This window comes from Equus przewalskii, chromosome 22, assembly GCF_037783145.1.
Source record: "Equus przewalskii isolate Varuska chromosome 22, EquPr2, whole genome shotgun sequence".
Classification (NCBI taxonomy): Eukaryota; Metazoa; Chordata; class Mammalia; order Perissodactyla; family Equidae; genus Equus; species Equus przewalskii.
In genome coordinates, this window is record NC_091852.1 from 48110940 (window position 1) to 48122287 (window position 11348).

Here is an 11348-nt window from a genome sequence, read left to right on the forward strand (position 1 = left end):
CCCTCCTCCCTTCCTCCTTTCTGTTCCCACTTCCCAGCAGGATACTAACTCGAAGGACAAAATGGGATCATTGTTCCTCTCCGAATTAGGAAACCTGAGCAAACCTTTTTCTCTGCTGTGTGTCTCTATCTGCACACTCATGATTATTAGTGTAGAATGCACTTTTATAGGAAGTGAGATTTCCGTATTTTGTAAGTCTTCGGTCTCTTTAGTCATTTCTTGGGAGTGTCACTCGCTCGCTGGTTACGGGCCCTGAGGAGGAACCGTCACAGCACCCATGTGAGTCTCAGTTCACTTACCCCTTGTCCCTAACATGGCCAACTGCTCCCGTGTGGCCAGAGTGGGTGAAGGAAGTATGTCAGCCCTCGTCCTCCCAAACCCCGCAGTTTGATTGGCGGTCAGTGAGATGCTGTGGCTGTGGGCCTCCAAGACTCAGCCCCAACTTGGTTGACCCCGGCCGTTCTGGTGAGGCTAGAAGGACCTTTGTAAGCATATTCTGTTTTCAGGATGATTTTATCAATTGGTCGTCTTTTCCCTCAACACAGGGGAAGAATAGTAAGAAGAGCCACTCCTTCCCTCCCATGAACAGAGACCACCGCCGAATCATCCACGACCTGGCCCAAGTGTATGGCCTGGAGAGCGTGAGCTACGACAGTGAGCCGAAGCGCAACGTCGTGGTCACGGCAGTCAGGTGGGCTGATCCTGCCCTCGCAGGAGGACCTGCTGGGGGCCCTGGACCTGGGAAGCAGAGTCTGTCGGCATTTGCTTTCCTTTCTTCCTCTCCTGGACCAATAGATGGAAGGTCTGCTTCTGGGACAACCATTCTGAGATGACCTACAGTCTGGCCCAGGGAGCAAAGGCCAGGACCCAGGCCACAGCGCAGGCAGGCCTGAAATATGCCAGCCTCACGTCTGCCCAGACCCACGGCTGTCACTGGGGCAGCATGTCAGGCAGAGGGAACAGACCCCAGGGGCCTGGGGTGGCTGCCTGCCCATCACATCTGCCCCTTTCCCCTTTTGACCTCCTGGCCTGAAGGAAACAGAAAGGATGCTGGACTGTACTCAAGGCATGCCCTGTAAACACTGTTTGCCATCAGAGGAAACTGAGGCAGTGATGTGAGACAGGAGAGGACAGGGAGGACCTAGGGTCACTCTCAGAACCTGAGGGGGTAGAAGAATTTCCCAATGAAGGAATCTCAAGCTGAGGTGAGAGGAAGCAGGTCACAGGCCCAGCAGAGGTGGGTGGAAGGGGCGAGGGTGACATGGGGGTGACGGTGCCTGAGGAGACCGGTCATATCAGGGATATCCCAGTGTCACGGACTGGATTTCCTGCTGTCTGCCAGTCTCCACAAACTGTTCTCGCTTTTCAATACTTTGTGTTCTGTCTTTTATCAGAGGGAAGTCCATTTGTCCTGCTACCACGCTGACAGGTGTACTTGAAAGGGAAGTGCAGGCCCGGCCTCCACCACCGATTCCTCACCACAGACAGCAGACAGACAAGTAAGAATTCTTAAGCTGCTTCCAGAAGGCCCTGTCTGTTCAGAGAAGCCAGCAGGGGTGGAACTGTCCTGGGTTGCACCAGCCGCTGGCGGCCTCCTCCGGCCTGTCCTTGGGGTCCTGTGTTCAAATATGTACGATTGGACTGGGATGTGGTGTTTGTAATGCCCATTTCCCTCCAGGAAGAGGTCACTGGACGTAAGTCCCGCAGTGTAGATGGTGACACTGGGAAGTGGATTCAGTTTGTCCCACCAGATGACTTAGGAACATCACGTGGTTCACAGCAGTGACTCTGGAGATGGAAGTGAGATGGGGGGACTTGGCAGTGAAAGGGGGGACTTTGGTGTTTTGTTCTGTCTACTTCTATGCAGTTTGACTTCATTTTTACAACAAAAACACGTATTCATGATTTAAAGAGAACAGGAAACCGCGTTGGCAGGCAGCACGTCTGCCAGGTGTTTTCCCAGACAGAAGCAGGGCAGGAGCGCCTTCCCTCCTTCCCGTCCTCTCCCTGCCGGGAGAGAACCAGCCACCCTACCGTGACCGAGGCAGTGTTGCTGAAAGTTGCTCTGGGACCCAGAGGGGTCCCTCCTCCTGTTCTGGCCTTCTGCACAGAAGCCCAAGCAGTATGTCCTACACAAAACCTCTGGGAGGGTGGGTAGGACAGTTTACAAGATCACCATGAGGGTCACAGCAATCAGTCTTCTCCTAGGACTAGACAAGACAGCTGGGTGTTGCCCATTTGGCACAGCCTCAGCCAGGAGTACCTGGGGCCACGTAGCTCCCCAGGACCAGGCCCGCTCCACCCCTGGGAAGCAGGCAGCCTGGATCTGGTCAGCACAGCTGTGAACCCACATGGGCAGTGTTTTGGAAACGTAAGGGCAATTCCACAGCCATGTCCAGTCCACCTGTACCTAACCACGTGGCGTCTTTGGCCTGTTTATGCCGTGCTGTCTTTTTTTCCTTTGCTTGCTTTATTTTTGTACAAACCTTTATCGTGAAACTTTTTAGAGGAAAGAGAACAGTATTAGTATAGTGAACCCTTGTGTGCCCATCACCAGATTCCGCGGCTCCCAGCACAGGCGGGCCCCGCTGTCTTATCAGAGCTTCACAACATGTGAAGCGGCTGATCCTGAACATTCTGAAGACCTGCGTCTGTTCCCCCCAAACAAGAAAATACTGATCATTCTTTGTTTGCTTTGCAGGAATCCTGGGAGCAGTAATTTACAGAAAATAGCCAAGGAGCCAGTAATTGACTACTTTGATGTCCAGGACTAAGAGGATCAGGATCCCCTCAGATGAAAGAGTAATGAGGTGCGGGGCAGACTCGCCTGCTGGCAGATAAGGCATGCTCGTTCCAGCTGCCTGGGAGACTGACAGCCTTGCCTCCTGTCTCAGACAAATACGTCCAGAGCCTGAGTGTGTCGGAGTCCCCTGCTCCTCTGTTCCCTCTGTATAAAGTATTTCTGTGTGGCCAGATCTCTGACTGGACAGTCACTGGCGATGCCATCATGTTTTTGCAGAGGCTTCTCACGTCATCACTGATTGCTCGGAGGGTTGGGGCAACCTTGGGCTTGATCTGGACAGACCAGAATTTTAGCCTGAAAATGGCACTTAGAGCCCAGTTGTCCCAGTCATGCATCCTCCTCCTGAAAATGCCTGCAACGCCTGGTGCACCTCGCCTTCTTCATCCAGATTCATCACGGTCTTTAGAAAGACACAAGCGAACTTCTCAGTCCTTAAAGCAAACACTGAATTGGCACACTATATCCCAAAGCACCCAGGTTGTGTTAGACCCGGCTGTCTCGTCTGAGTCTGTGGCCAAAACCTCTCACAGGTTTGTCTAGCTGAACTGTTTTAGTGGTTCTCAGTACCATCAGTTCTAACCTAGGAGAGGGGCCAGGTTGCTTTACAGAGTTCTGTTTTCCAGAGTCCGGGGGCTGCCTCATACCACATCACTGAGCCTGTCTGGTCACAGACACGAGCTGTCCACCATGATGGTGGAGGACGTAAGGCAGCTGCACCTCCTACACAGGGTCACACGGTGGCCTCTGTGTGCTGAGCAGGGTAGCCCTAACTCCTCTGTGTTGGAGAGGGTCTCAGGTAGACTTGCCCTTCCTCTGTTGCTCTCTCCCAGGCCTGCAGCAGCCGTGTTGGCTCTCCCTGTCTCTGAGCTCTGGACTTCTGTTTGAATGTTCCCAAAAAAGGTGGACAGTCATGGCTTATCTCAGCAGCCTGCTGGGAGCATCCCACAGGCTCCTTCAAGGCAGGTGCAGCGACAGTTACGTGAGTTGGCCCTCTTTGCATTGGCATCTCCAGCACGGGGGCCAGACTGCCAGCAGCTGCCGCTGCTCCAGAACAAGCCACAAGCCCAGAGCAACAGAAGGAGACTTGAGAAGTGACGTCACAAAACCAGCACTTAACATTCATAGGAAGAGCAGGGCAGCCGTTTGGTCCTGACCTAGACAATCTGCCTTGAAAGGCATCGGGTACAGCAGGGAGAAGAGGCAACCGGAGGGAAGAGACAGAATGCAAAACCACCTTTGTCTGGGCCCTTTCAGCAAGGGTCAGCGGCCCCAGACACAGCGGGCAGCCCATGAGCATCCGTTACGTCTTTGAGGCGGTGAGCTCAGTGGGTGAGCTGTACCCTGAGAGCATCTCAGGAGCAGCAGGAGGTGGGATGTCTGATCTCAGATCCCAGCTCTGCCACCCAGCTTGCTGCCTGGTGGAATGGAGGTGTCACGTTCCTCACCAGAGTCGTGGTGAGGACTAAATGAGAACGCACGTGGAGGGGCCTGATCCTGGGTGCTGAAACTTTATAAAAATGATACTTGAGACGTGGAAAATACGTAAACGTCTTCTTCCCCCACATTGCTAGAGCGCTGCCCACGCCTCTGCTGGTGCGTGCCCGCCCACCTGTCCCGCGCCAGCCCGCACGAGCATGTGCGCGGCAGAGTGACCTGTTCTTTTATCGTTCGTAGTCCAGGGAGGGACGCACACCTGAGCAAATATTTGTAATGGAATTGGTTGGTCTGGCCCAAGTAGGTCATTAGTCTGTTATTAAAAGCTGAGGAGCCGTCAGAGGCGTTTTCTGTGACGTTGTGGTAGGAGTTGGCCACCGTGGTTGGGGGAGGGAAGCAGGAGGAAGCATCTGAGCTGAGTCTTGAGGTGGCAGACCGCCATTTGGAGAAGGAGGGAGGCAGCCAAGTGACAGCAGATGGTGTGGGACGAGCCCTGGGGTGTGGTTCGTGGCAGGTTCGAGGAAGGGTTAGTTGTCCAGAGTGGGCAGACAATTGGAGGGACCAGTGATGAGGCTGGAGGTGGACAGGGGTCAGCTGTGGAGAGCCACAAAGAGCCACTGAAGGGTCCTAAGCAGCGAGCGGCGCCTCTGGTTTACGATCCAGAGCAGGAGTTGTGTTTTCTGTAAAGGGCCGGCCAGGACATGTTTTAGGCTTCATGAGCCTTCGAGTTCCTGTCGCAGCTACCCAGCTCTGTGTTGTGGTGTGAAGGCAGCCACGGGCAATGCGTAAGCAAGTGAGCACAACTGTTCTGATAACACTTCCTTTTATAGATGCTGAAACCAGAATTTCTTGTAATTTGTACGTCACTAACTATTTTTATTTTTTCCCAAATACTTAAAAATATAGAAACCATTCTTAGCTCGTGGGTTTACAAAAACAGGCAGCAGGCTGGCCTCGGCCATGGACCCTTGGTTTGCCCCGCTGTTCTAGAGCAGTCTCTCAGGCCGAGTGTGTAGAAGGGACGGGGGGCTAACTTTGAGGCAAGAGGCCCGGCCAAGGGTTGCAGGAGTGATCCAAGTGAGAGGATGAGGTGATGGGAGCTGGTGCTGTGAAGAGGGGAGAGATTCAGGAGACCCGGGAGGTAGGAGAGGGTGCCATGGGTCAGCAGGGGCCAGCCCTCCTCCATCACCGGAGGGACCACAGCCCCCCAGCAAGGGGAAGCTGCTGCTCGGGCTCGGCGGATTCTGCACTGAGCAGTGGCCTTAGACAACACTTTCCATCAGCTTGGACTAAAGGGAGAGACGCTCCCACCCGTCCACACCCACGTGGTGGGAGCCTGTGGGCACCAGGACCCCACGCTATTGCTCCCTGAGAATCAGGTGGTATTTTCCCTCCCCCTCTGGCCCCATGCTCTTCTTCAGCAGGAGCTTCTTTATGAGGCCAGAGCCTTCCAGAGACCAAGTGCTTATCTCTGGAATCCCCTCTGGCTCGTCTGGAGGGCTGGCTCCTTTCACCGGTGGTGCCCGCCTGGCGTGCAGGGGGCTTGTGTGCAGGACTGTGGAGATGAAAGCAGCCGTGCTGACGGCAGGGTCTGTGTGGAGCAGCTCTGGATCCTGTCCCAGCCAGGCCAGAGAGCGGACCAGGGCTGGGGAAGAAGGAATGTCGGTCTCATGGGGGAGGTACAGATCTCAAACAGCAGGTCCTGAGATTTAGGTTTGGGGGAGTCCTTCCCATGTGGTGCCGGCCTCTCGCTTCGTGCCTGAAAGCCTGGAGACCTGGTTCTCCAGGGAGAACCTGCCACTGTGCCTCCTCTTCCAAAACTGGGGAGGCAGGGCCAGGCCAGGCCAGGCTCCTTCACTGTCACAGACCTGCCTTCCTCGTCAGTCCCCCCACACACCCTGCTATACCCATCGGGAAAGTTCTGCCTCCCAGACTCCCCACGTGGCCTCGGCGTGAATGTCCCATACCATCTCTCATGGCCTTTTAAAGCTCACAAGTCCTCAGGGCATTCTCTAAGCCAGTCCAACCTCTCAGGCTACAAAGGCCCAGGCAAAGGGGCCGGCTCGGTGGTGCAGTGGTTAAGTTTGCACGTTCCTCTTCAGCAGCCTGGGGTTCATCAGTTCAGATCCCGGGTGTGGACATAGCACCACTTGTCAAGCTATGCTGTGGTAGGCGTCCCACATACAAAGTAGAGGAAGATGGGCACAGATGTTAGCTCAGGGCCAGTCTTCCTCAGCAAAAAGAGGAGGATGGGCAGATGTTAGCTCAAGGCTGATCTTCCTCAAAAAAAAAAAAGGCCCAGCCCAGGAGGGGCAAGGCTCCATTGGGTCACACAGTGAGTGCCAGGCCAGGACTGGAATCCAGGCCTTGGGTTTCCCAGCCTAGAACCGCCCGAGGCCAGGAGGGGCTGAGTCCTCAGGAAAAGGGAGCTGTCTTCCCTACACAGAATTCCCTTGGAATCCTTCGCAGTGGCGCAGGCTGCCCTCGGCCCCAGGCTTCATGTGGTCGCTCTTCCTAAGGCCCAGCCTCCTGGGAGACCTGGCTGCAGAGAGCCCCGCTGAACTAGCATGCCGGGGTGGCTGCCTCAGCTCTCTCTGACCCTGGGCAGTTTGCTCGCGGTGTCTGAACACTGGTTTCCCCATCTGTCAGGCAGGAGTAGTTCCTGCCCGTGGGCGCCCCGAGCCATTGGGAGGGTAAGTGGGCAAACAGAGAGGGCCTGGGAGGTTGGGAGAGTCTCCCCAAGTCATGCAGCATCTCCACACGGTCCAGCCTCTGGAGCCTGCTGTCCCAGGACTGTCTGTCTCTCAGGAGGAGCTCATTTGGGGGGAAGAAACAGAGCAGTTGGGAAGCTGCCCAGCAAGGGCAGGGGCTTTCAGTCACCCCGCTTAAACTGTGCCACCCACCCACCCAAGCCTGACCATGGGCGAGCAAGTCAGGGTCCTCTTGTTCCCACACTTCCCCAAGAACCTCTCCTCAGGGTAGACGACAGCTATGAGCACTTAGTGTTGCCTGGCTCTGTGCTCACTCCTCTACTCAAGGCCCCGGGAAACATGTATCATTACCCCGTTCAACCCCGAAGGTTGGAGAGTTAGGTTGCTTGCCCAAGATCACCCAGTGAACAACTGGGGATCTGAAATTCCTACTAGGCCTGACTCCAACACCTGTGTTCTCCGCTGCACGGGCAGAGAGCTTGTCATGGAGCCCCTGGGACCACGTGGCTGGCAAATCAGGACAAGTGGGAGGGAAGTTGGCACTATGTTCATCACAACATAGAGAACAGCAGCAAGCCGCTGAAGATGGGGCTCTTTCCTCCAAAGGCCACTAGGGGGAAGTGTGAACCCCCAACCAGGAGCCTGGAGATGGGCTGGGGCAGGGCTTACACCCAGGAGAGAGCTCAGGAAAGCTAATTGAAACTTTTTAGTAGGGTTTACAACCAATATCTTTTAAATTTACTACCTTTTCTCTTCTTTTTTTTAATACTGTTTTCTCTCTGCTTGTTGATAGACACATTATAGGCATGGGTGGGAGAAACAAGCCATGCAGCTGTCTGGAGGAAGACCGTGCCAGGCCAAGGGAACAGCCATTGCGAAGGCTGGTGGTGGCAGCGTGCTGTGCACCCTGGAGGAACAGCAAAGTGTCAGCTGCAGGGGAAGGAATAAGGGAGAGGGTGGCCGGGGCCTTGAGACCATGGAAGGCTTAGGGCAGAGGAGGGAACGATCAGATCTGGCTCATCTCTTGGAAAGATCACTCCAGCTGCCGTGTTGAGACTAGACTGTAGGGTGAGTCCAAGCAAGGGGAGGGGCTGGGAGAGCCGTAAGAGGCCACACCATCTCCGAGGGAGGCGACAGCGGCTCCAACCTGGGTGACGGTGGTGGGGTGGTGAGAAGTGGTTGGGTTCTAGATCCATTTTGCAGATGGCGCCTGTGGGATTTGCTGACAGCTGGGATGTGGGGGGTGAGAGGCGAGAGTCGGGGGGACTTCACTTTTTGGCCTGAGCAAGGGAAGACTGAGTGTGCCATTACTGAGCTCAGGAAGAGTGTGAGGAGCAGGCTTGGGGGATGGAAATCTCTCCAGTAGGCGACCGTACATGGGAGTCTGAAGTCTGGAAACAGGATCGGGCTGGAGATCTAATTTGGGGAGCTGTTGGCACATGACGGTATTGAAAGGCTGGTGAGACCATGTTGGGAAATAGGGTGAGAGAGAAGAGGTCCTAGGACTGTGCCCTGCCCACCGTCATCTGGAGGGCGGGGAGCTGAGGAAGGGGCGGAGCCTGGGGCTGGCGCCGCAGGACGCAGTGCTACAGGAAGTCCTGTGGCGTGGGGTCTCTGGGGTTTCCTCCAGGTTGCCCAGGGGAGAGTGGACTGCTTTTTTCTTTTTAATTTTCATTTTAATTTTTATAGCAGTAACATTGGATTCTAACATTATAGAACTTTCAGGTGTACATCATAATATGTTTCGAATTCTGTGTAGATTGCATCATGTTTACCACCCAAAGACTAATTACAATCCATCACCACACACACTCACACCACACAAAGGGCTAATCACCCCTTTCGCCCTCCTCCCTGCCCCCTTCCCCTCTGGTAACCACCAGTCCAATCTCTGTTGCTATGTGTTTGTTTGTTTTTGTTTTTATCTTCTACTTAGGAGTGAGATCATACGGTAGTTGACTTTCTCCCTCTGACTTATTTCACTTAACGTAATACCCTCAACGTCCATCCAGGTTGTCATAAATGGCCGGATGTCATCATTTCTTATGGCTGAGGTGGAGAGTGGGCTTCTCTTGCTTTCCCTGACCTGTCTGCACCTCCTGAGGGACAGGGCCGGGCCCAGGGCACAAGTCAGTTAAGGTCCCAAAGTATTCGGGTTCCCAGGGCCAGGGGAGATCACGGGCCTTGGCCACCACCTCCTCTTTAGCATCTCTTAAACAGGGGTGCCCCCCAGGGCTCCATCCTCTCTCCCTGGGCCACCTCATCCCTCCGCAAGTCTTGAAATGCCACCCTGGGCTTATAAGCTCCGTCTCTAGCCCAGGCCTGCGTTTCTCCCTGGATATGCCACAAGCACGTCGGATCTGTGCGCCTGACCTCTAGACTGTCTCCTGGTGTCTCCACCACCTCGCCAGCCTCCCCCTTAGGAGTTCATCTTCTCTCTGATGCCTCCTGACTGGGGCCAGAGGCCAGAGCCAAGGTGGGGAATGTGGGGGTGGGGAGGGCAGGAGCTCATTCTTGCTGGCCTGGCAGGGCTGCTCCTGGGGCCTGCTGTGACTCCAATCTGAGGAATCCTCCTTATCAGCCATCGGAGTTTGGTTGGGTCCCTGGATGCTCAGCCCTGCATTTATGGCCTTATCTGTGTGCTTGGGTGTGCCTGGCTCTGAGCTGTGTATCTTCTCTCTCAGCCCCTGACCTGGCCTCTGAGCCTCCAGCCCCTACTCACCCAGGCCCCCACTAGGCCCAGAGCATCCCCTCCAGGAGCCCCTGCACAGCCCCTCCAGCCCCTCGCCCCTTGGCTCCTGATCACAGACGCAAGGGAGACCGTGAGCTCTGGCAAACCCTCCCCGGCCTCGCTCCACCACAGCACCACGCTGATGGCCAAGCCGAGACCTGAAGCCCCTCACCACTGCAAGCCTCGTCCCCATCTTACAGATGAAGAAACTGAGGCCCAGAGAGGTTTAAGAACATGCCAAATCTCAGTGGGGAGGGGGGCGCTTGAGTGTTTTTTGTTTATTTGGGGGCCGTTTTGTTTTTTGAGTGTTTTATTGTTAGTTTAACTGTATGTGTATGTTATACACACACGTTGACAGAATATATTTCACAATTTAAAAATCAAACAAAAACTAGCCAAGATCCTATCAATAAGCACAAGAATCCCTACCCTCTCCCCCTTCTGCGCCAGTCTCCCCAGGCCTCAGTTTCCTTGGATGTAAGTTGGCCGTGGTCATATGAGAGAATGTCGAGTGATAACAGCAAGCCCACGCCCCCCCGTGCCAGGCATAGCTCATGTCGTCACCCGGCAGCCCGGTGAGGTGGCAGCTCTTACTGTCCTGTCTTACCTAAGGTCATACAGCTAGGAGGTGGCAGAGCCGGTATTTGGATCCAGGCGGGCTGGCCTCGCCTGTGCTCTTGGATGGCACAGTAGGGGCCCTGCGGCACGCAGGGGACTGGGGTCACCTGTTCCCACTTCAGGTTCAGCACAGAGGCGAGTGGGAGCCAAGGTCGGGCTGCTCAGCTCTGAGGGGCCACCCAGGGCATCAGCACCCCAGCCTGGCCTGTGATGGCTGCTCCCACCTCTTCCTGGTCTGCAGGACCCGCTCTGAGGGAGGAGACAGTGAGGCCAGCCAGGGGCACTGTCTGTGGGTGCCTGGCCCTCTGAGGCCCTGAGTGGGGGTGGGAGAGCAGGCAGGATGGGGAGCAAGGGGCTTTCCCAAAGCCAGAACCACTAGGCTGAGGACCAAACCTGAAGTGCAGAGCCCAGGAGGGGCCAGGCCTGGGGCTGGGAGTCGTTCCTGCCCCACCATTGTCCCAACCACAGCCTCAGCTCGGGTGGGAAGTCGGGGGGACTGGGGTCATGACATGAGGCTTCGAAGTGCTGGAAGAAGTCAGAGCTGGGGGTACCCCAGGCACCAACAGATCCAATCCTCATTGTACAGATAGGGAAACAGGCCCAGAGAGGGGAGGGGTCCTGTCCAGGTCACACAGCCAGTCCCTGCTGGACCTGGGACTGGGAGAATGGGAGAGGAGCAAGGCCTCCCATGGCTCACATCCCAGCCTGGCTCCCAGAGCTGCACGGAGGTGTCTCCTGGGTCCAGCCAGGGAGCGGTTAATCCTGCCCACCCACCCCATCCTGCCTACTTCCATCCTTCCTTCCTTCTGCAGCCGGACCTGCCTCTCTCCTCCAGGGACCTCCTTCACCTCTGCCGCAGGCCTTGGCCTCACCTCTGCCCTGGACCTGGCCTCAGTTCACCCTACCACCTTACTTCTCTGACCTCGTCCTCTTCCACTCTCCCCTCCAAGCCAGCAATGGCTCCCCGCTGCTCCCACCTCTGGGCCTTTGCACTGGCTGTTCCCTCAGCCTGGCATACACTTTCCCCAAGTGTCCACACGGCTCACTGCCT

At 55.7% G+C, this 11348-nt stretch overlaps 1 protein-coding gene across 5 annotated transcripts in view; it reads left to right on the forward strand.

Annotated features, from left to right (window-relative positions):
- Positions 1–4577, forward strand: part of NFX1 (nuclear transcription factor, X-box binding 1) — a 61226-nt gene extending 56649 nt beyond the window's left edge. For 3 of the 5 annotated variants that reach the window (XM_008526355.2, XM_008526356.2, XM_070590263.1), the window contains 3 exons: positions 546–691; positions 1395–1499; positions 2702–4577. In XM_008526355.2, the coding sequence (XP_008524577.2) occupies positions 546–691; positions 1395–1499; positions 2702–2774 (324 nt within the window). In that variant the 3' untranslated portion in view covers positions 2775–4577. Of the gene's footprint in view, positions 1–545; positions 1206–1394; positions 1500–2701 lie in introns of all 5 variants that reach the window. The other 2 variants (XR_011531660.1, XR_011531662.1) reach the window with 1 other exon arrangement.
- Positions 4578–11348: the final 6771 nt, after the last annotated feature.